The 22,458-nt window shown below is 38.4% G+C and overlaps 1 protein-coding gene across 3 annotated transcripts in view; it reads right to left on the bottom strand.

Annotated features, from left to right (window-relative positions):
* Window positions 1-8,503: 8,503 nt before the first annotated feature.
* Window positions 8,504-22,458, bottom strand: part of CBLB (Cbl proto-oncogene B) — a 130,728-nt gene continuing 116,773 nt past the window's right edge. For all 3 annotated transcript variants that reach the window (XM_015636819.3, XM_015636832.2, XM_015636827.2), the window contains one exon: window positions 8,504-16,807. In XM_015636819.3, the coding sequence (XP_015492305.1) occupies window positions 16,545-16,807 (263 nt within the window). In that variant the 3' untranslated portion in view covers window positions 8,504-16,544. The remainder of the gene's footprint in view (window positions 16,808-22,458) is intronic.

Below are 22,458 nucleotides of genomic sequence, written 5' to 3' on the forward strand. Positions count from 1 at the left end.
CAGCAAAGGTAATACAAATTATTTGCAAATACAATACAAATTATTTGACTTTTTTTTTCCTTTTTTTTTTTTTTTTTGCAAGGAGGATGAGTAATCACATGAGAAATCCATGTGACTATAGATGGATGTCACCATGGACAGTTCAGGAAACAAAGTACTTAAAAAAATCTAATTACTGCACATCTTAGCGGATTTAAAGCATTTGGGGGTCATCCATCAAAATTAAAGCATGCTGTGATTAGAGAACCATATTAGGATGGGATACATCTTGCATTACAAGGGAGCCTTCCAAATTAAAGTCAGCATGCAGGGAAAATGTGATTCCTTTGAGCTTTCACTAAAATTTAGACAACTTGTAATTAATATGCATGTGGGATGACTTGTAACTTGGTGGGTCATGTGCCTTTTTAAAACTTGATAATTTTAATGCCATTTTTATTAATATGATTAATGCAAGCCAGTTTGTCTGATGGGAGGGAACAGAAGCAAATCAAAGTTAGCTGTCTGCTTCATTTAAACTCATATTGGTAGGAATATACACTGCTCCCTGGCCTGAGTTATCAGATAGAAAGAGGAAAAGAAAAAAAAGTACAGAAATGGAACCATTATTTACTGAAGAGGATTGGAAGCTGTCATCCATTGAACAAGGCTTGGTCAACCAAACTTTGGGACATAATTGTATCTTCTACAAGATGCCAAGATAATGGATAAGGATTTCAAAGGAGTTCTATTAAAAGACAGTATTTTCCAGGCTGTAAAAGGGCTTTAGATTGACAAACATCCTCCAAAAGTGAGCTAGGAAATCAGAGAGACAGTTTAATCCACACTGCCTTGATTTAGGCTCACTAGACTCACAAAATATCTGCTGAAACACAGGGCTGCCGTTTATGATGAATCCAACTTTCTCCTGTAATGTGACACCCTTTTATAAATGAGCCTGTGATGCTGCAACTCAGGCTCAAGAAAAGAGGAGAGAGGAGAGGTTGGCAACTCTGGAAGCCAAGCCTGCAATGTCTCAGATGAAAACCTTGTTTGGCATTGTTCCCACCCCTGCAGGGTCCTCTCGCTATTGAAGGGCACTAGAAGATGGGTGATGTATAAGCCACAAGGCCACAGCTAACATTCACCCTGCAGCCCTGCTCCACACAGCTCCTCCTCCTGTGGCTGTGCCCTCCCTGTCCCACAGCTCTCCTTCCCTCCCCTCCGCTGCTGCCGTGGCAGAGGCAAGGAGTGGATGCCTTGTGCCTGCAAGCAACCCTGCAGAAAGTCCATTTTCCCTGGGTTTGCTGCACAAGATTGCATGCACAGCACAGCAGTATTGCATCAGGCTTTAGCACACTGACACCACATCTTCCTCACGTCAGGAGGTGTCTGCTCTTCGTGTTCTCCTGTGCACAGGCACAGAGGGATGGACTGGACGTGCAGGGAAGGGGGTGTCTCAGAACAGCCCTGGGCTGGGCTGTGTACACACACAGAGCTGTGCAGATCTGATCAACTCAGCTTATCAGCAAGCTCCTTCAGCAGGTGACACAGCTAGGCCCTTGTTTTATAGGGCACAGGCTTTCAGTAAGACTTTGGTCAAACAGCTCTGAAGTGAAAGGGATAAATCTCTATCCATATGCTGAACTAATTCTAAACTCTAATGAGAAAGTCTTCACAAGGAGAAAGCTGAAAAAAACAGAATGAAGGCAGTGCTGAAGCAAGAGCCCACATGTTTATAGATAAACATTACAGACACTTCATTGGTATTGAGTCAGCAACTGAGGCAGGCAGTAAGTTTGGAAGGAGCATGTCTCTCGATAAGTTAAGTGCACCGGACAGTCCATCACCAAAACCATTTTCAGAAGAGCTGTGCAACCCCTGTCAAGCAGTTCCTGGGCTCTTCTTGTTTCTTCTTTTACTACCAAACCCAGCCACAAGCAGGAAGATTCTTTCTACTTTCCCCCTTCCTCTGCCTCCTACCTGTTTATCTTTTGTCTGATCTCCATCCTGGAAAGTTCCCTGTAGCTAGTTTTTCAAATCCAAAATCAGTCTTCCTGCAAAAGCCTTTTTTTCCTTCATTAAATTCCTTCAAACATCTCAATTGTTATCAATCTATCCCAATGGCTTCATATATTTACCATCATTTCATCCTCTGTCTTCACTGCTACTGCAATTCTACCTCCATTCCATCTTCAACTTGGCTTTATTTGGTCATTGGTCTCCCATTTGGTTTTGGTCTCATGGTCATGGATTGGTAGTGATGTGACTTCCAGTCTTCCTTAAGCATGTGATTGGCACAGATAATTAGACAAAAGGAACAGGAAAGTTTCCAAATTTTTGCTTGACCCACACTCTCTCAAAAAAGATGCCAGCAAATGAGTGTGCAGATAACATGAGCAGTGTGCTGTCAGGACTGACAGCCCCCAGGGTGCACACAGCACTTTCTGCAGTGAAACCACAGCAGCTGCAGAGCTTCAATCAAAGCACATTTACAGTAAATTCTTCCTTTCCAGGGAAGAGTCGAGACACCAACCAACTACAGCCAAACAATACACAGGAATGTTTAAAAAAAAATAAATAAAAAAAATGCTGCAGATATCCCATGAAAGAGGTGGCACATCATTAAACAATCTTTTCAAACATCCTTGACCAGATTAAATACCCCCCCATGGAGTTACAAACCAGTTGTTACAAGGCAGAAACTGGATGATTTCAAAGCACACAGACATGCCCCATTTCATTATAAAACTAAAGATTTGCTAAAAAGTGGATAAAAAAATTGTAGAAAAAAAAATGGTAGAAAACCCATTATTTTCCCAGTCTATAAAATTAGTCCCATTCTCTTTAAAATAATTTCTCTACACTGCTGCAATCTGCAAGCTCTTACACATTTGAACTGGTTGTTATATGGTATTATATTATATGCCTTGTTTGGGCATATAACAGTGGGCTCCTGTTTGAAAGTGAAACTACATGTTGTTAACAGAGATCACGGAGAAAAGTAGATGAGTTTCTGTCCTTTTCATCCCACAACCCACAGGACATGCTAATGGCTGCATTTTCACAAAAACAAAAAAACAAAACACACACACAAAATTAAAGTAACTCCAAAGATAAGAAAAAAACACCCATAATCAGGGAACCAGAGCAATCAGGCTGATGGCAGCAGTCACATCAGCATGGTGTCAAACAGCAGCCATCATCTGGAGCCACCACGGAGCAGCGATTGCAGACCCAAGCCCTCTGCAGCCATCCCACTGCCCACACTGTGCCTTCCTCCCCCAGGAGTTCACCTGAAGAGATCCCACAGGCTCACAGCCCAAGAGCATTTTGCCTGTGGCTTAGGAGGCACCACTCAGCATCACACTGCAAAGGTGACAGAACCATGGAAACGTACGGACAAGTAGGATGCCAGCCAAGAAAAAAGACAAAGCACTGACACAGTTAAAAACTTAATGGTCTCAACACAGCATCGATGCTTTGTGCAGACAAGGGATGATTGCACTTAAAGGCACTTACAGAGCTGGCCAGCCACTTCAGGCTGGCACAAACAGCCAGGGAACAGCTAATGAACAGCTGCTAATGAGATATTTGCTCACTGTGGAAGACAGAAGGGGCAAGAAAGAAGCAGAGTGTTACTGTCACCAAATGTCCCTGAGTAACAAAAATTGTAAAGGAGGAGAGAGTTCACAGCATGGCACATCAGGATCTTGAAGAGATGGGCACAGGCTCTTGGCAGCTGTGTACTTGGTACTTGGGATGGAAGAGCCAGCAAGGGTGAGAAGACAGGATTTCAAAATTTCTGAGGAAAATCTTGAGAGAAATTGTATCATAATAAGCAAATAGAAGGGATGAGGGAAGTTTATGAGATGAACCAAGAGAAAAATATAAAGCCCGAGATTGAAGAAGTAAAGGTGAGACTGCCAGGCACACACTGTAAGAGAGCTGTAAGAACAAAATTCAAAAATGTGCATCTGCTTTTACTGAAAATGAGACGGTGAGAGAAAATAGATATTCTAATTAGGTTTAAAAAGGTACATGCAGACTTTTCCCACTGCCATATTTCAGGTGTTTGCAAATTAAATCTAATTGCATTTTGCAAATATCTACAAAGATATATCAACACCATGCATCATTTTACTTGGTTGAAGTTCCTATGCTACCTTTCACAGTTGCCAGTATAAAAGAAACAGTACCTGTCAAGATAATTATTTGATTGTACTCCCCTACATGGCTATTACCTCAAAATTTCCCTTGTCTTATTCCTATTTTATATTTCAATAGGCAGTATATATTCACTCATTTATATATACATATATGTATACACACATATATATAGATATATATACATATTTATGTATATTTACATATACATATACATACATACACACACATACATATATATACACATATATACACACACATACATATATATATACATATATACACACACATACATATATATATACATATATACACACACACACACACACATATATATATATTCTATTCTGTGTTTTCCACTTTTCCAGCATCTAGTTCACTGGGGTCTCACCACCCTGACATGATTTTTGTCCAGGATCAGATAAACAGCAAGAATGACAGCAGTATGTCTTTAATTTCCATATTTTCTCTTAACTCCCAAATAAGAGGAAAAAAAATCACACCAAATGCACTGCATTTAATGTCAACATCCCAACATGGAGCTGCACATGTTCTAAGGTGGACAGGAAGAAAAAAACATCTCAGCAGTTAGACTCCTGACTTTGAGGCAGCAGAAATTTGGTTGAGGAAAGGTCAGAGTGGAATAACAAAGTTGGTTTTATTATAGTAGGAAAAAGCTTAATAGAAACAAGATATGTAGATTAATTAGAGCATAAATCTCTTCTAATGACTTTAGCCCAGATCATCATCTTTTAATTGCCTTTCATATCAAATCATGAAGGTTTTTGGCATACGTACTTTATTTCCATTGATTTCATTTTTAAATCAATAGAAGTGAGTCACACAGAAGTCAGCCTTTACTGACTTCAGTATTTGATAGAAGCCTAAGAAACAGAAATGCACAGCAAACTTTGGAGTCCAAACTGCTTGAACAGGGCTCCTTAACCATGATACTGACTTCTTTGGATCTGCTTTTATATGAAACTTTCCTCCTTCGTATGGCCTTAATCACAGAATGGGTTGAAAGGGACCTTTAAAGGCCACCCAGTCCAATCCCTTCTGCAATGAGCTGGGACACCTTCCACAAGAGCAGGATGTTCAGAGCCCCATCCAACCTGGCCCTGAATGTTTCCAGGGATGGGGCATTCACCACCTCTCACAGCGACCTGTCCCAGCATCTCATCACCCTCACTGTGAAAAACCTCATCCTCCAATCTAACCTAAATCAATCCTTCCATTGCAAACGTTACCTTGTCCTATCTCAACAGATCCTGTTAAAAAACTGTCCCTCACGTAGGCAACACTGCTACTTGCACCACAAAGTCTGGGTAAACAGAAGAGAACCTATTAAAGTAAAAGATAAAGAATAGTTAAGGGAGAAAGGAAACAAAGTGCAGACACTGACATGATGAGAAGTTCTGTCCCTTGGCCAATGTGAATTTTGTTTTCCCAGCACAGGGAGGAAAATTCCATTCTTTTCACCTAGTCTCTGAACTTTCCACAACATCTCCTGCTGAATCCATTATGGTTTGACTCTCCCTTTAAACTGAACTGATCAAGTTCTTGTCTTTGCAAAATGGCAAAAAATCACTGCATAACAGAGCCTGGAAAAACAACAAAAGTGTGCCTACAATGCTTTGTTCCATCACTTACAGACTGGCCTGCCAATGCTCACAGTCCAGTTGTAGAAACAGGAAATTTCTTACTCTCTAGAAATGAGGAGGAGTAGGTGTTTTGCAGCTTTTAGCTTGCCATCTCCAGCACTGTGCCAACTTTCACTTTCAGGAGTGCAAATAAATGAGCTACACTTATGATGTGTATTTAAATTCCAATTATCATACAATTAAGCTACAACTATGCTTCTCAAGAAACAATATGCTCTTACAGCATAAACAAAACATCAGCAAAATTACTGAGATTGTTTCTTAGAGACATAAACCATTTTCATTTCTTACTGCCACAAGGATATTGTTTTACATCCAAAGGATGCCTCTCTCTATGTATGTGAGTTCTGGCATCACCGTTCCTGAAATAGCTTTCGAAGCATTTTTAGAGTTATTCTTGTGGAACCTCTTTTCCCCTTCTTCCCCCTGAGTTAATCTGATAGATCTTTCATAAATAAACACAGTCTCCCCTTCACAATGGGAAAGGGAACAGTGACATACCTCAGAATCCATGGATTTTAGTCAACAGAATTTAGAGGAGGAAAACTTACCTTAAAATATTTGAAAATAATTGTCAGCCCCCTCCCCCTCAAACCCAGACAACAAAATATCCTGTCATTGTCCTTATCTGGTGTTTGTAGTTTCAGTCTCAAAGTCTAGCTCCTCTCTAAACTCAAAGGCCAGTCCTAGCAACATTTCCTCTTGTCAGGATACGGCTTTGTAAAGCGGATCCCTTGGCTTGAATAAGGCTCAATTCATTGATGTAAATGCAGAATGCAAAGAAGTGCCAACGTTTTAAGGACTTTCCCCTTCTTATTCTCCAACCCAAGAAAGCCCACTGCTGCTGCAGCTTCAAAGCAGCTGACATGCAGCCCAGAGATCAGGCAAGCATTTCCTAGCTTATTATAGGCTGCTTTTCTGGGAGTCTCCCTCTCTCTACATGTTATTCAGCAGACATGCAAATGAAGTATTGTCCAATTTGTTCCCGAGTTTCTTACAAAAATGCAGAAGCATTGCTCTCCTTTGTACTCTCCTAAGCTGCCCTACTGGCCTGGCTCACAAATTTCTGCAGCCTCTAGAAGTGTTTCTGTGTTTAAAATGAGTGAAATACACATAAACTGTATTTCTTGAGCAACAAAACTCACACAGGTTTTACTAGTACAGCAGAAAATAAAACCTTTGCAAAGAGATCTCGCTAAACCTCTGCAGTTTAGAGAGATTAATTACAGGGACATAGAACTAGAAAGAGGGCACCTCCCTCCATTCTCTCTCCCTTCTGCCTTCTACACACCAGAACACCTACCAAGGGCATTTTACAGAGTTTCTCTGGATAAATAGGTTTAAAAAACAGCTATGGATCTTGGGTGCATGTGTAGTTTTAAGTGCACCGAGAAATCTTAAAATATGTTGGATGACAAGGAAGTCGCTTTTGAAACTGGACCACCTGAAACTGGGGTATCACAATTGCCCCCTAGATAATTTCATTTTCTTTGGGCAATAACAATTCTCTGATAGCTGTATGATTTATTGCCAGTCATGAGCATAAAGCATACTCACACCATCACTGCTCTGTAGCTGGAAACTTATTTCCAAAACTGCACTGAAAAGTGAAACCCAGATTTCAATTCTGATAAAAAACCCCACAATCTCCCACTTCAAAGTAACCTGCAAGGTCTCAACACTTTCTAGATTTAACAGGCTCCAGATTGGGCTCGGATACAAAACTGCCAAATGACAAAGCTTTCTTTGTTTAATCACTCATTTGTAAGACTTAGTGAACTTTCTCACTATCAATTTCAAACCATCTGATTTTGTGAACCTTTTCTAAACTTAGACATTAACTAATCATATTTTCATTAGAATATAAAGAAAAAAAGAAAGGCCCATTGTTTCTGAGACTTGTTAATTTAATGCAGTATTAAATGGAATTATTAAGATGCATTACCCACCACCATTTGTGTTTTAGCTGATGATGGTATTTACACTTCTTATTTAATTCTGGAGGAAGTTTTTCATCAAATGAACCTCTTCTGTCTTTCTTCTGGAGTTTTTTTCCCATAAGGGGATTTTCTTCATACTTTTTTCCTTGTCTTTCTCTGTCCCCACCTCTGTCACATTGCTCCTTCCCATTTCCTCTGAGAAACCTTTTTATCCTATTGCCACTGACAAAAGATTAACACCAAGGTCTTCTTCAAACAGCCTAGCTGCTGAACAAGCACCAGCAAGTTAGCACCCTTTCAGAAAGTATAGGAAGCAGTTTTCATATTTGTTTATTAACCAAGAAACAAAATAAAAAAATAGTTGGAGGATATGCAGCTCCCTCAAAGCCACTGCTGAGTGCTAGCACCTTTCTGTTTTTAAAGGCACATGAGATAGCTTCCAAAAACTGAAAATATAAACTTCTCCACCATAAATAAATAGATAAAATAAATAAATAGATAAATAAATAAATAAATAAAATAAATAAATAGATTAAAAAAGTGCTTCTCCTGAAATCCCTTTTCTCCCACAAACATGCTACTAACAAATCAGGCAACTAGACCCACTCTATATATATCTATATATATCTATATATATATATAGATATATATAGATATATATATCTATATATATCTCTATATACTCTATATATATATATCTCATAGCTCTACTGACAGACTTTGCTACTGTCTTGAAAGGGAGACCAGGCACCCTCAAGAGGCATGATATTGCTGTAATGGAGAAAGCTCAAATACAACAATGATACAGTACCAATAATACAAGGTCCCATAGGGCTGATCACCGAAAAATAAATTTCAGCTCAAACAACCAAGGAAAATCAATCCACATTGCCAAGTTAGTTTGCACATCAACAGGAGTCTCTGTGTATGAGCTGCTATTCCACATTGCTGTACTCATCACTAGCAAGAAATTAGCCTTTGTCCTGTGCACCCCATCAGAGGAGAGGAGTGTACTTCACAGGGCAGAGTACAACAACCTCTGAACAAGCATGGAAATAACACAGGGTTCAGCACAGGTGGAGTTTTCCAGCATTCTGCTTGTGACATCACACACAATACAGCAAGTTACAAAAAGTGCAAAGCGTACCCACTTTGCGTGAAGCCACAGCCAATTTTAATTTTGTCTCAGGCCTTTATAAATTATTATGGAATGTGGGTAAAAAGGCAACCAAGAGCCAGTGCGATGGCAGGTTCACAGCCTGCAGCAATGCCCTGGCCAGCCAGTATCCTAAAAACAAAGCACAGATACAATCAAGGCTCTGCCTCTCCTAGTAATCTTGGAGACTTCATTCAGCAACACCAACACATCAGAGGAGAGGATGCCAATGCATGCAGACAAGTCTGTGTAACTCCAAGCAAGCTTTGTTTATTGCTAATAGTCTTCCTGCTTAAGTTAAACCTCAAAATACATAGGAGAGCCTTTGAAAGGCCTGGAAACCTCACTTCAAATCACAGGTAAATAATGTCTCTATGAGAACTGACTGAGCAGATCGCCACAAAGAATTTCAGAGCTGTGCCACAGACCACAGCAAGGTTGGGGATGGGGTGTGTGTGTGTCAAGAGTAGTGGTGTGAGGGCAAACACTAAAATAAGGGTATTAACTATGGCACAGATCACTCTGGAATGATACATGCAGGAACATAAGGCCCTTTCATGTAACCGTGTTCTGCCCCAAGCATGGCAAGTAAGATTTCCCCCAGTAAAACGCACCCTTGTACACTACTACTCAAATTCCCCCCTCAACCCACACTCTGAAACACTTCTCTAAATTTGAACCAAATGTCCACCCATTTTTCTCATCTGATTCCCCTGCCTCCTGTTTCTATTGCACAACATTCCTGCTCCCCCAAGATAATCACAGTTCTAGCACCTCCTTGCTCAGCCAGGTTGTACATTCCCAACCCTTCCCTCACCAACCAGCCATCCTGTCTCTGGAGGATTTCATCCAGGTGGAAATCTACACTTGTGTAAGACCTCATGAAATTCACCCAATTTCTGTTAGAATTTGGGAAAACTATAATGTGCATCCTCCTCTGGCAGCAGGGAGAGGAAACCCACAAGCTTTCTGTCTCTGGTCCTGTTCACAGATACTGGTTCACTTAAAAAGCCACAAAATTGTGGCCAACATATGGGCAAGGTTACCTCACAAATAAGGAACAGAAGTCTTTTGAAGGCCATTGGTGGAACCATTCAGATATAGTGCTTTTACCTTCTCTGTGTGAGAACTTTCAAGCTAAATGATACTTACTTGTTTGATTTCAAAGGTCAGTCTTTTATCCCAGATGCTCATGGTAATCAATTACCTTTATTTGCAAGTAAGTTCCCAATTTCACCGACACATCTTATAAAATTCATCCCTTCCACCTGCTCCTCAGTTAGTACTAGAAGTAAGCAAATGACTTTTCAAAATACAAACCAAATTCATTGGACAAACTCCTTTAACTCCCATATATTTAGATACAATTCATCTCAAATAGAAGGAGTGTTACCAGCAGATGTCATGTGTTGGTTTCTTCTCACATCTCAGAAGCAAAAGAGGGGTCTGCTGAAATAAGAAGTGGATTTCATTTTCATCCCTGACAAGTAAGTCATGAAACACAAGAGTGCTCTTCCAGATCAAGAAAGGAACAGGAAAAAAGCCAGTGATAATAAAGAAAACAGGCTTTGTCATGGAATTCTTGATTCATTTTGGATGACCACATTCACAGAGGCCATTTGGATACAGTGCAGAGAATCTGAACAATCAGTGAGACAGACAAGGCCAGCAGAACACTTTATGAGGGACCTCAGAAAAAAACACAGATGTGGTTGAAAGCTGAGATGGGAAACTGTAAAGTGTCTGTCATTAAGGCAATGAAGGATGTGCTGGTGATTGATACACTGGAGAGATTTGAGGTGGGAGAAGGAGATAAAAACAGTCAGAGGGAGCAGATGAGGATGCACAGTGATGTATCCTCATTGCTGGCTGCTGTAGGACAAAGGTCAGGCTGAACATGGCCCAAACTGGGATTTAGGAGAGCAGGATAATCTGAATTTAGCCAAGGTAATAAAGGTACTACTGACAAAAGCCATAGTGAAAAGGCAATAAAAGCTTTTAAATGAAGGCCCAAGAATTTCATATGTAACAAAAATTTAACAAGAGGAAACACTTGAGTCACATGTTAAAGCAAATTAATAGCTTCAGAAAAGTACCAGCCACTACCTTCAGGTATTTCTGAAAGCCGAATGATGTAAGTTTACTTTTGGTTGTATAGAATTCGAAATTCAATGACACTCCATTTACAAATTAAAAAGAGCTCTCCAAGGGCACTTTCTGCATTGTGGTCTAATGAGAACTAGGGAGCAGGTATTACTTTCAGTGTCCTGACCACTACACCGATGCACAGAAACCAGGCTCTCTATTTTGGAGTGGATGTGTGCACCTCCCCAGCTACACAGGGACAAAAACTTGCCTTGAAAAACGTGGATGACTGTAGTAGCTTGACTACTGGGCAGGTTCAGCTACCCAAAAGGAGCAGGTATTTTGTAACATGATTGCCATAGCCTAGGTGTGAACTCCCCAGGCTGGCATCAAGCAGCATCCTCTCTCCTCCACTCTCCACCAGACCAGCATGTACACCTCAGGGTACATACACACATCCTTCAAAAGCCAAGAGATGAACTTGAAAACAGAGGTGTTTCCACTGAAATCCTCATAAAGCTTTTGGCTGTTTTGCTGGCAAACACTTGAGCAGAATGCTATTTCACACTTCCCTCTGCTGCTAAAATCCTGGCATCCTGTTCCTAAACAGCGTGACTTCTAAATAAGACACACTGTCCTCAGAGAAGGACACTTCCCTGGAGAAGAACACAGTAAATGAAGACTGGAAAAACCATAACAAACACCCCTTCATGTGCACTAGATCTCCAGGCAATTCACACTAGGCAACAGGAGAGAGGGGCTTGGATTGTTATTACATAATTATCTCCTTCTGCCTAGTTATCTGTTCCTCTCCCATCCTGCTGCCTACTGTGGCACTTAAGGCAATAAAAAATTTAAAAATGTTTTCCAAGCAGTACTGTTGTAGTTGGCTGATTTCTTCACAGATCCAGACAGATGGAAGCAGCTTCACAGGGAGAAGATCACTATTCAGTGGGTTTAGGCTTTTACTTCTGGCAGGTCTACGAAGCAAGAATCTTGTCACAGTTCACATTATTCTGAGTCTTCTAAGTTATTTACAATGTTCAGGATGTTTATGCAATTAAGTTTCACAAATTTAAGATTTATTTTGTGATTTAAGATTAAGATTTGGGAATTAGCATTTATACTGAATAAGAACTTCCACTGCTAGACATGAAATCATCTAAGGCCAAATGGAGTGTTCAGATGTCACAGTAACACACAGTGTTAAAATCTAAATGTAGCAATTTCCTGATGGGAACTTACTGAAACTGATAAATGGAGGCGGGTATCTTGTACAGAATAATGACTGGGTCTATCAAACAAAAATTCCTGAACCATTCCTAGAGCACCCAGCTGCTAAAATTTGATTGTAACACAATAATGTAACACCTAACTTTCACATATGAAGAGTAAAAATGACAGAAATAAGCACCTGTAGTACTAAAGACAAGTATCCCAAACAGGAAAATTCTCTAGCAATGTAAGCAATGTGACTAGTGACATACACGGTGGACAAGGATTTAACACAATGAAGAAAATACCATGAAAATCTCAGCACTGAAGCTCTAATCCAACTGCAGGGAACAGTGCTGGGGTTTAAGCAGCAATAGTTGTATTGCCAAGCATAGAAGAGGAGTTTGATTTTCTAAACTTTCTATCAGTGCTAGCTTATTGTAATTTTCTTGAGGAAAAAACCCTGATAATTAATATACAGCCGGACTATGTGTTCACCACTTTGGATTCTAAATATTTAATAGTTAGCATCTTTCTGCCATACAGCTATTACATGCACATTCCAAAATTACTGCCAATTTATTAACTTTTACTAGTGAAATTTAGAAATGAGGTAATGTATGGGGATATAAAACACATGTCACAATGCAATGGTTCACCTTATTTTAGAGCAAGGCCTCATTTTTGTGGCTTACAGAACAATGATTTTTAAGGCCCCTACATAGGACAGGCTATGTTGCTAAAGCATCATATGAAAAGTGATAATATTCAGCAACAGAGAGACAGAGTCTTGAAAAATCACGGACCAACCCAACATTCTCTTAACATTAATTTTATAAAATACCTTACATGAACAGATAAAGAACTTGAGCATACATAATAACCAAAATTTAAAAAGAATGTTGAATAAAATATAAATTAATTGAACACATCACTAAATTTGCCACATGAGACAAGTTTATAAAAGGCATTTTCAGATAAAATAGTTATTTGAAAGAAAATCCTTCAAAATGGAAACTGCTGAAGTCCTTTTTTCAAGAAGTCACTCCTAAAAGCCCTAAATTCCAGGTCATCAGGTAGCACCTGAATTTGCTTTGAATACGGTGTTCATTTGCTTCAAAATTTGTCAAGATTTAAGACACAAATTTAAATGCTTTCAGGTCAGAGTTGTCAGTGCAAAGTAAAGCTTCAAGCTGAAAATGAGAGAAATACAACAGAAGAATTGATCCTGGTACAAAACTTCCTAAATTCACATTATAAAAAAGCTGTGCCAGATGCACTCTTGAGATACTGGACATTAAAAAATTTTACCAGTGGCCATTTTAGGGTTCAAGACAAGCCATTAAAATGGCTAATTATATTCATTTCCTTTAACACAATTTAACTTTTTCCTACACATAGCCTTTGAAAAATGGTTTGTGCTGCTGATGTCCACTTGCTCTGCTTAACTTCTGATTCAGCTGATTTGCTCAAAATGCAGTAACTCAGCCAAAAGGAGAGAAAAAACAACACAAGGATGGCCTAAAGACTGCAAATGTCTCTGAGTTTATCCAACTTTGTTCACCCAAGTACCCTCATTCAAGTCAGTGTTCCCTAAAGTAATATAAGTGCATAACACACTGCCAGGCTCAAACCCTTAAGTCATTTAAAGGTTAAAAATATGTTTAGAGAACTAGGTCTTTAGAGAACTAGACTGCAGCCAGATTAATTTATTTTAAGCCTATTAATTCCTGCAGAGTAAACATCAACACTACAGCAAAGCACTTTTGCTGTTTGACTTTAAAACTACTAACCAAAACAGGTCTGAAATTGTCTGCATGTTCCCCTGTTTAGAAGAGTCATTAGGACACTCATTTAAAGATTAGTGGAACTCTTTTCAAGTTACCACTCAGAATATTGCTCATCAAGTTTGGTTTTTTATCACATAATAAAAAAAAGTGTCACTGGTGGTCACAAGCAGAAAGAAGGAAAACTTTAAAAACCTTAATCTATCAGGCAGTAGTTCCAGCCTCTAATTGAAATATAAGGATGTAATTTATACTAAGCTGCTGCATAAAAGAAGAGAAAATGAGTTCTTCATTACAATTCAAAATTTCAAAACTCAATCTGCAGATTGTTTGTTCATCCTTGTAAAGTGCTCTTTTTTCACTGTCATCATTGCTATGGTGGCAGTTATGCTAAAACCTCATTTCAGTAATTCCAGTACAACCAGAGTGTATAATTTAATAGCCTGAATCATTTTCAATTTATAGCTAGCTAAAATGCTACAGTGATGTTGCAAACAAACCAAATGAGCAAGAGGGCTCACTACTAGACAAAACTTTCTCCCAGAACAAAGGAAAAAGATTAACTCAAGCCAAAAGCACAGAATGTAACTTACACCAAAACTTTTCCTAAGCTGTACTCAAGGAATGAACAATTACAGTAAGATGCAAATATCTTTTCCCAGAACATAAACTCAGAAGCATTTGCTCAAATCCCAATGGAGCAGCAGCTCTTCCCTATACCCTGTATTCTCCTGATCATCTTTTATCACTGAAGCAGATTAACAGTATCCATACCATGCTTCGTGATGCTACAAAATACTTTCGTTTTAAGAATAAGTTTTTTGTTTGAACAACAGGACTTTGAGAAAGCCCAGTAATTTCCAATGGGTGTTCTCAGTTCAAATCCTGCAGTTCAGCCACGTGCTGCCTTTAAAAACATCTTTACAACAAATGCACCGGCTGATGAGATCTGATCCTGTAAGTGGTACAAATTCTAGCACTTGCTCAGAGTGAAAGAGAACACTAACAGCTGAAAGGGAATAAAGAATACATACTTCACCACCCAGCCAGGCACACTGAAAATTTTCATACACTCATCACATCTCAAAATGAGAAAAATATTCTAACTACCACATGGTTTTATTTTTTCAACAGTATTAGAAGAAAAATTTCAAAACAAAAAAAACCCCCAAAAGCAGCAATCTTAAGAATTGTTCTGAAAATATTTGGACTCAACTTTGAAAGTACACAGAATAGAGCTGTCTTCTCCTTTTTTAAAACCAGGAAGATTTTTCAATTGGCTTGCACCAATTTGGGCTCAAAAATAAAACGTCAAAGTTTGGAGTATCACTAACCAAGTAAAGTAAAAATGTATTTCCAACTAATCAGCTGAAAAGTGAGTGAATGAATTTGGGTGTTAAACACATCTTTGAGGATTATAAAGTGTACAAGGGAGGGAGGAGGTTATTAAAGAACTTTGCAAAAAATATTGCTACAGTAGCATTAGGAATTAACAGTGCATCAAAGATTTAAAGTTTCCAAGTTAATACAAACTGATCCAAGCCACAATGAACCACAGGATAATCACTCAAATAAAACATTAACCGCATTCTACTTTACTGAATCTAGAACTGGAATTTACCTGAATACCTTTAATATCATTGAAAAAGAGTCCTTTTAGTCTTGTCATGAAGAACTGGTGCCATTATTGTGTAATCAAAACACAGTATTATCATGTGCATTTGGCTTTTTTTGAACATCTGCAATCAAATACTCAAATTTGAAGGAGATTTTACATGTGAGAACTCAGTATCACTGCTGCATGAAGTGTTTTATTTGTTGGTTGGGATTTTTTTTGTGGAAACTGTATATAAAAGACCTTGAGACTACAGGTCATGGAACTCTTGTTAAACAGAAAGCTGCCCAAAATTACTGTCAAAATACCTTTAAGAAGGCAGTTCACAGAATAATGTGTTTTACATTCAGATACTTCCTCTTTCAAAAGCAAAGGAATCCCAGAAGAAAAAAAAAAAATCAGTAGTGAAGGCCACATACTTTTTGCATTTGATGAGCTGAAATGCAAAAAAAAACAATTAAAGCATCTTGTAAAAGAAAAAACGACCAAAAGAAACACAGAATTTCTGGAAAGTGATGATTTAGTTGATGGAGTGGTCAGCATGGAAACTGTTGGGAATGCTACAGCAGAACTGACCACAAGTACAAGGGAATATGAACAGGACATAGTACAGGCACAAACTAGAAAACTGTAACTTGCCAACTTGTAAACAAGAAAAAGCATTTCACAGATTAAAAGTTCTAGGGAAGTAAACTTTTTTTAAATTACTTTGTAAGTTCAACCCTGATTTAAAAAAGTATGGCTAGCAAAAATACATAAGCCTCAGCATATTTATAAGTCTTGATCAGAGCAGCCAGGAGCCTTTGATAAATGGCTGGAAATAAACATCCTTCTGCTAAGGATGGAAGAAAAATACTCCACTCTGTTCTTCCTCTCATTCCCCAATCCACATGTGTATCTGTAGAATTCATACGCTCCAAGAAAATCTTGATGCTGCTATAGATTGAGACGTGGGGAGACTGGTGGAGGAAAACAAACAAACTCTCTTAAAATACTACGGGCCACGTCAACATTATTCTGGGCAATTTCAAGTGCCCTCTTGACTTCTTCAAAGGAATAGCCCTCTCCCATAAGTTTTGCAATTTTTGCATCCACATTTTCCATGGAACTGTCAGAGTTGTACGCTTTCCTGTGATGTATTTCTGGTGCAGTTCTCCGAGGAAGTGGTTTAGGGGGCCTGGCTGGTGCTTGTGAACCATCTGTTTTAAATAAAAGAGATAAAAATCATTATAAATTGGCTTAAGACTGTGTCAAATGTTGCTCAAATCCCATGAAGCTGTTTGAAAAGCAAAATTCTAAAGGAACATGAAGAAATTTTTTAGTTAACCAATATAGTTAATTTTAAAATTCTGACAGAAGCAGAAGTCCTCAAGAGCATCCAAAATGGAAATAATGCAGCAATACACTATTTTAATAATATGATAGGAACATGCAATTTACAATCTGGATTATCTAATGCTAGAAGAAAAATAAAGTATGCTGGAACAACAAAGACAGTGAAAATAGCCAGTCAAACTCTTAAAGGCTCTCCACTCTCAGCCCACAGTTTGAGAACTTCTGAGTTATAAAAAAATAACCCAAAACAAACTAACAAAAAACCCACAAACATACCAAAAAAAAAACCAACAAGAAAAATACCCCTACAAAAACAAACAAATAAGCAAAACCCAAGCAAAAGTTTGATCACAATTTTATTGGGGATCGTAAGTTGCATAGAAAAGGAATCTAAATATGCCTGAAGGAGAAAAATCCTTAACTTATTGGTCCATCTTGCAGATGCTGTTAATTCAGTTACTATTCATTTCATGCACAGCAGCTACATCTAAGTACATAAATAAGTGGTTTCTCAAAAAGACCTCTAGCCCAATTATTCCCATGGTGAGAACAGAACATGCTCCTTCCTCTCCAGTCCCCCTTTGGAAACATCTCCCAGTTCCTCATCTTCTGTGGAAAGGTTACCTTCACAGTTAATGCTGGTGACTAAGAATCATGATCTGCTGGTGAAAGAAAAGCTAATATGCAAACTTGCTAATCTTCTCAGAGTCAAGAGTTTCGTGCTCAAGTAAACTTGGTACTTTAAGGAAACGCCTTTATCCTCACTGATTCCACAATAAGAAGCTTAAATACAAGCAGGCACAGTGCAAAAAGCACTTTCAAGAGCAAAGTATTTAAAAAATTAAAAAGTCTTTAATCCCTCAAAAAGGGTTTTAACAAGTCCTATCAACAGTGACTTTGATAGATAAATTAATGGAATTTCTGGCTGTGATACTTCCTGTTTACTTATAATGATAGCAGTGGCATTTTCCAGTGTTAAGTATTTCAGAGACAGTTCTTTAGGCATAGAAGAAATGTTATATTTCCAATATTCTTGTTGAAACATTATCATAACACTGGATAACAAGAGCTTGTCTAATGCAGGTGTATTTTTCTTTCAAGTCAGTTTTTCCATCAATTTGGATGTGTGTTGCTATACACTTCTTAATTTAGAGTTAATAGTACCTTTTAGCAAGATGGTGATATTCATGGGACAAATGGATGAAAGAAATTTGATTAAAGATTTATAGTAAGAGGCTAAGACCTACAAGTACTAAGGGCTACTTCATATTTGTTTTGATTTTTTTCTGTCTGAAGATAAAAAGAGTGATGTAAATGCCAAACATTCTGAAGCAAATCCAAACCTGCTATGAAGGTGTGGAAGACTCATGAAATATTTCTCTGAGAAATTAACTGTAGCTCAGGAAATTCAGGTAATCACTAAAAACTGAATAAAGTAAGTGCAGATTTCTCACTTATTTTAGGAAACTCAAGACTATAAAAGAATAACATTCTTTATCTTTAGGATAATGGCACATCATTTAAAACGGAACACTTTTCTTTCACAAACATTCAAACTGTTTTAATATGTACATTCCATTATGGGCTTCATTTCTATACAGTACGAAACAAAATTCATTTACAAACTACATTTTCCCCTGGGCTTGAAGTACAGAAGAAATTCCTTACTCATAAATCCGATCCTTCCCTGTGCTTGTGTTACATGAGGATATTTTTGCTTGACTCAGTCTAATACAGGCTTAAAACTGAACTTATTTCTTGTTTAAAACCTTCACTTTGCTGAAGCTTTCAAACAAACTTTATTAAGCAATCACATAATTTAGAAAGGTCATTTTAAATTCTGTCAGCAGATTTGAAGCATAAGCATTTCTTTCCTCACTACAGTGGCATCTCTCTATAGCAAAGATACTCTGAGATCTTCAGCCTCTCTCTCAATTCCCATTATTTTTTTAAATGCTGACATCTCTTTCAGTATCTTCACATCCATGTAAAATTTCAGCTAAAGCTGGGTATCATATTGGATCCTAAGCTTAAAGATACTAAGCCTAAGCTGCATGTCCATCTGGATACTAAGATAGAGGTATTAAGCAGGACTTTCCTTCCCTACCTCCATCCTCTGATGTTTCAGCCACCACAGATGTCTAACCAAAAATTCAAATAGATTTTCTAACTGTGAAATTCAATTAACAGTTTCTACCACAAGCAGCTTCCTCCACCGCTCACATTTCTGTAAATCAGCACTAGACTGAACCCTTAGGTAAAGGGTTAATGCAAAGGGAGACACAGGCTCCTTTAATAAGTGTTTAAAAAGCATGGGAAAAGTGGTGAGAGCTCTATGGCACAGTGGGAGAGGCTATTTGTATCGATGCCAACTGTCTGTTCCTCTCTGCTGTGAAATGCCCTTCTTCTCTTCCCTCACTGCTTCTCCTGGATTCCCTGGCTTTTCACTGACTGCCTGAGGAGCACCAGGGAAGCAGGTGACAAAGGCCAGCTGTGGAGCAGTGGCAAGCAGCTACACCTCACCTAACTGGGGTGCAGAAACAAAGCACAGCCAGGGGACACGTGCTCTGAGGAAATCCGAGAGCAAGGAGAAGGTATGGGGAGGACCCTCCAAGTTGTTAGGCATGATCTTTGCATTTTGTAATGCCATGGATTACATTATTTCCTCTAGTGTTAACTGAAATACACCCTGGAATAATGTTTTCATAAAGGGAATCCAAATTTGTAAGCATTTTTGTAAGGTCAACTGAGTGAATGAATAGGCAGCAGGCAAATATAGTTAAACAATCATTTGAATCTATATCTTACAGAATAGCTAAGTTCAGCAAAATAGAGAGACATCTATTAGAGGCTTAATTTTCTTCCTCCTTTCACTCCTATTATTTGCCATGCTTAGGTAAAATTTTCTAATTATTAGCAGTATCATAGAATAATAGAATGGGTTAAGTTGGAAAGGACCTTCAAGTTAATTTAATTCCAATGCCCCTGCCATGGGCAAGGACACCTCCACTAGACCAGATTGCTCAGAGCTCCATTCAATCTGGCCTTGAACACTTCCAGGGATGAGGCACCCACAGCTCCTCTGGACAACCTGTCCCAAGGCCTCACTATCCTCACAGTAAAGAACTTCTTCCTGATACCTCATCTAATCTCTTTCAGTTCTGCCTTGTCCTGTCACTGCTCTTGTAAAAAGTCCCTCTCCTGCCTTGTTGAGGCTGCCTTCATGTACTGGAAGGCCACAATTAGGTCACCCCAAAGCCTTCCCTTCTCCAGGCTGAACAATCCAAATAGTCTCAGGCTTTCCTCACAGGAGAGGTGCCCCATCCCTCTAATCACCTTGGTGGTCTTCTCCGGACTCACTCCAGCAGGTTCATGTCTTTCTTATGCTGGATGCATTTCTCCAGGTGGTGCCAAATTCCCTCCTTTGCCCTTGCTGGCCACACTGCTTTGGATGCAGCTCAGGACATGTTTGGCTTTCTGGGCTCTGAGCACACACTGCCAGCTCATGTCCAGCCTCTCATCCACAGCACCCCCAAGTCCTATCTCCTTTTCTTGCTCTTTTTGTAATAATTTTAAACAGTTGTACATAAGAAGTTTGAGAAACCATGCCTTTGGGGGACTGGGTTGCATGGCTGAGTACTATTTCTGAAATGTTCAACAGTGGATACCTGAATTAGAATAAATTACTTGGTAGATGTTAAGGATTCAGTTAAACATCATGACAGCAATCTTAAAAACACTGAAAGTGAAGCAGAGATGTTAAAGCACTGCCCATGCTTCTCTAGGAACCCAGTGGCTAAATTATAATTAGATTTTAGAGTGAACTCCATTTCTTTTTAAGCTAGTTCAAAGAGTCACCTTACAAAAGCACTGAAAAGAAGAATTTCTTAAGTGAGCTGATTAGTTCAGAATAAATGCAAAACCAAAGTTCTGAATACAGTTATGCTCCCTACATTGTCTTTTTAAATCATAGATGAAGGTGAACCAGTTCATCCTGCAGCTCATCAGTTCCATCCTTTGGAATTACTGCCACTGTAAAAACAACTTTCCAATTAAGAGAATGACATGATCTATCACATAGTTTTCATCTAATTGAAATTAAATGGAATATCTTGCTGCATATCATGCTGATTTAGAATGATATTTATAGCAAAAGCTGACACGTGAGTGTTTTAGAAGATGGCTGTGGGAAACACAAATCAAAAAGTATCAAGTAGCACCAGAAAGCTCCAAGTTCTTCACTAACAAGTATCTTGCTATAATTTAGGAAAAATTAAAAATTGTTCGACCCAAGAAGCACAAGAATTGCAGGAAAACTCCACAGCCTTAAAAGTAGTTACATCACTGTCATAATTTGCACTATAATAGAACTCAAAACACCCTGAATAAATAGCACTTTAGGACAAATAGACCCCTCACAATGCCACACAAAGCATGTGTTATAAACTCTTTTCTTCTAACAACAGCAAACAAAAAGAGAAACACTTATATTTGTAAAGATGCTCTCCCAAAAGGGATAGTATTTACTAAAGGCATCACACTAATTCACAGTTATGCTATTCATTAATAAAATAAGTAAGCCTGAAGACAGCTACAGAAATTTCCCATCATTTAAGTTTGAAAAATATACTCTTTTTTTCCCCTATACCCCAGCAGCATGAAACTCTGTATTTCTGAGAAGCAGAATGTAATTACTACTAAAAAAATATATACTTTTTTCCCACTTGGGAATGCTGCAATTGAACAATGGTGATTATTACAACTGAAAGATTAGAAGAAAAAGAAATACTTTCCTTTATGCATAAGAAGTCTTTACATACAACTTTATCTATCTGGAGAATGATTAATAGTACAAAACATCACTTGGCTTTTTCTTTGTGTGGTTTCTTCATACAGCAAAATAACATGGTTGGGACAATCCTCCCCCTTCCCTATGTACCATGCACATCTAAAGAAAGGAAAATTTGTCTAAAAACTGGTGAAGGTACATTTTTAAATACAGGTAATACTGTTATCATTCACTTAGTAGATTTCCTTTAAATGTACTATTATTGTTGCCTGAAAAACCATAACCAAAATTTCTTTGGCAGAGGAATCGTTTCTACTGTACCTGTTCCATTGAAAAGGAAGACCAAATTTTAAGTGGTTTTGATTCTTGTTGTTTTATTAAGAAACATCTTAAAAGATTCTTAGAAATTCAGACAAATACATTAGCAAAAAAGACCGGAAATAATAATACTTTAGAGAGTTAAGCTACCATTTTTTTGTTTAGGAGAAATGAAACAAAGATGGAAATCAGATGCTTGTGCTCTTTTCAGTACTTCTGACCTCTTATGACCTTGAAAGAACACTTTGAAAGGTGTCAGGAAAATCTCTTCCTTTCCCAAAAAATAAGGAATGCTATAACTCACATAAGCATTCAGTTTGGCAGCTAGTAAAATGGAAGCCATAACAGTATATACACCTACACACAGCAAGTAGCCATTTCTGTCTTGACTGCAGAACTTAAATCTCT

This window comes from Parus major, chromosome 1, assembly GCF_001522545.3.
Source record: "Parus major isolate Abel chromosome 1, Parus_major1.1, whole genome shotgun sequence".
Lineage (NCBI taxonomy): Eukaryota > Metazoa > Chordata > Aves > Passeriformes > Paridae > Parus > Parus major.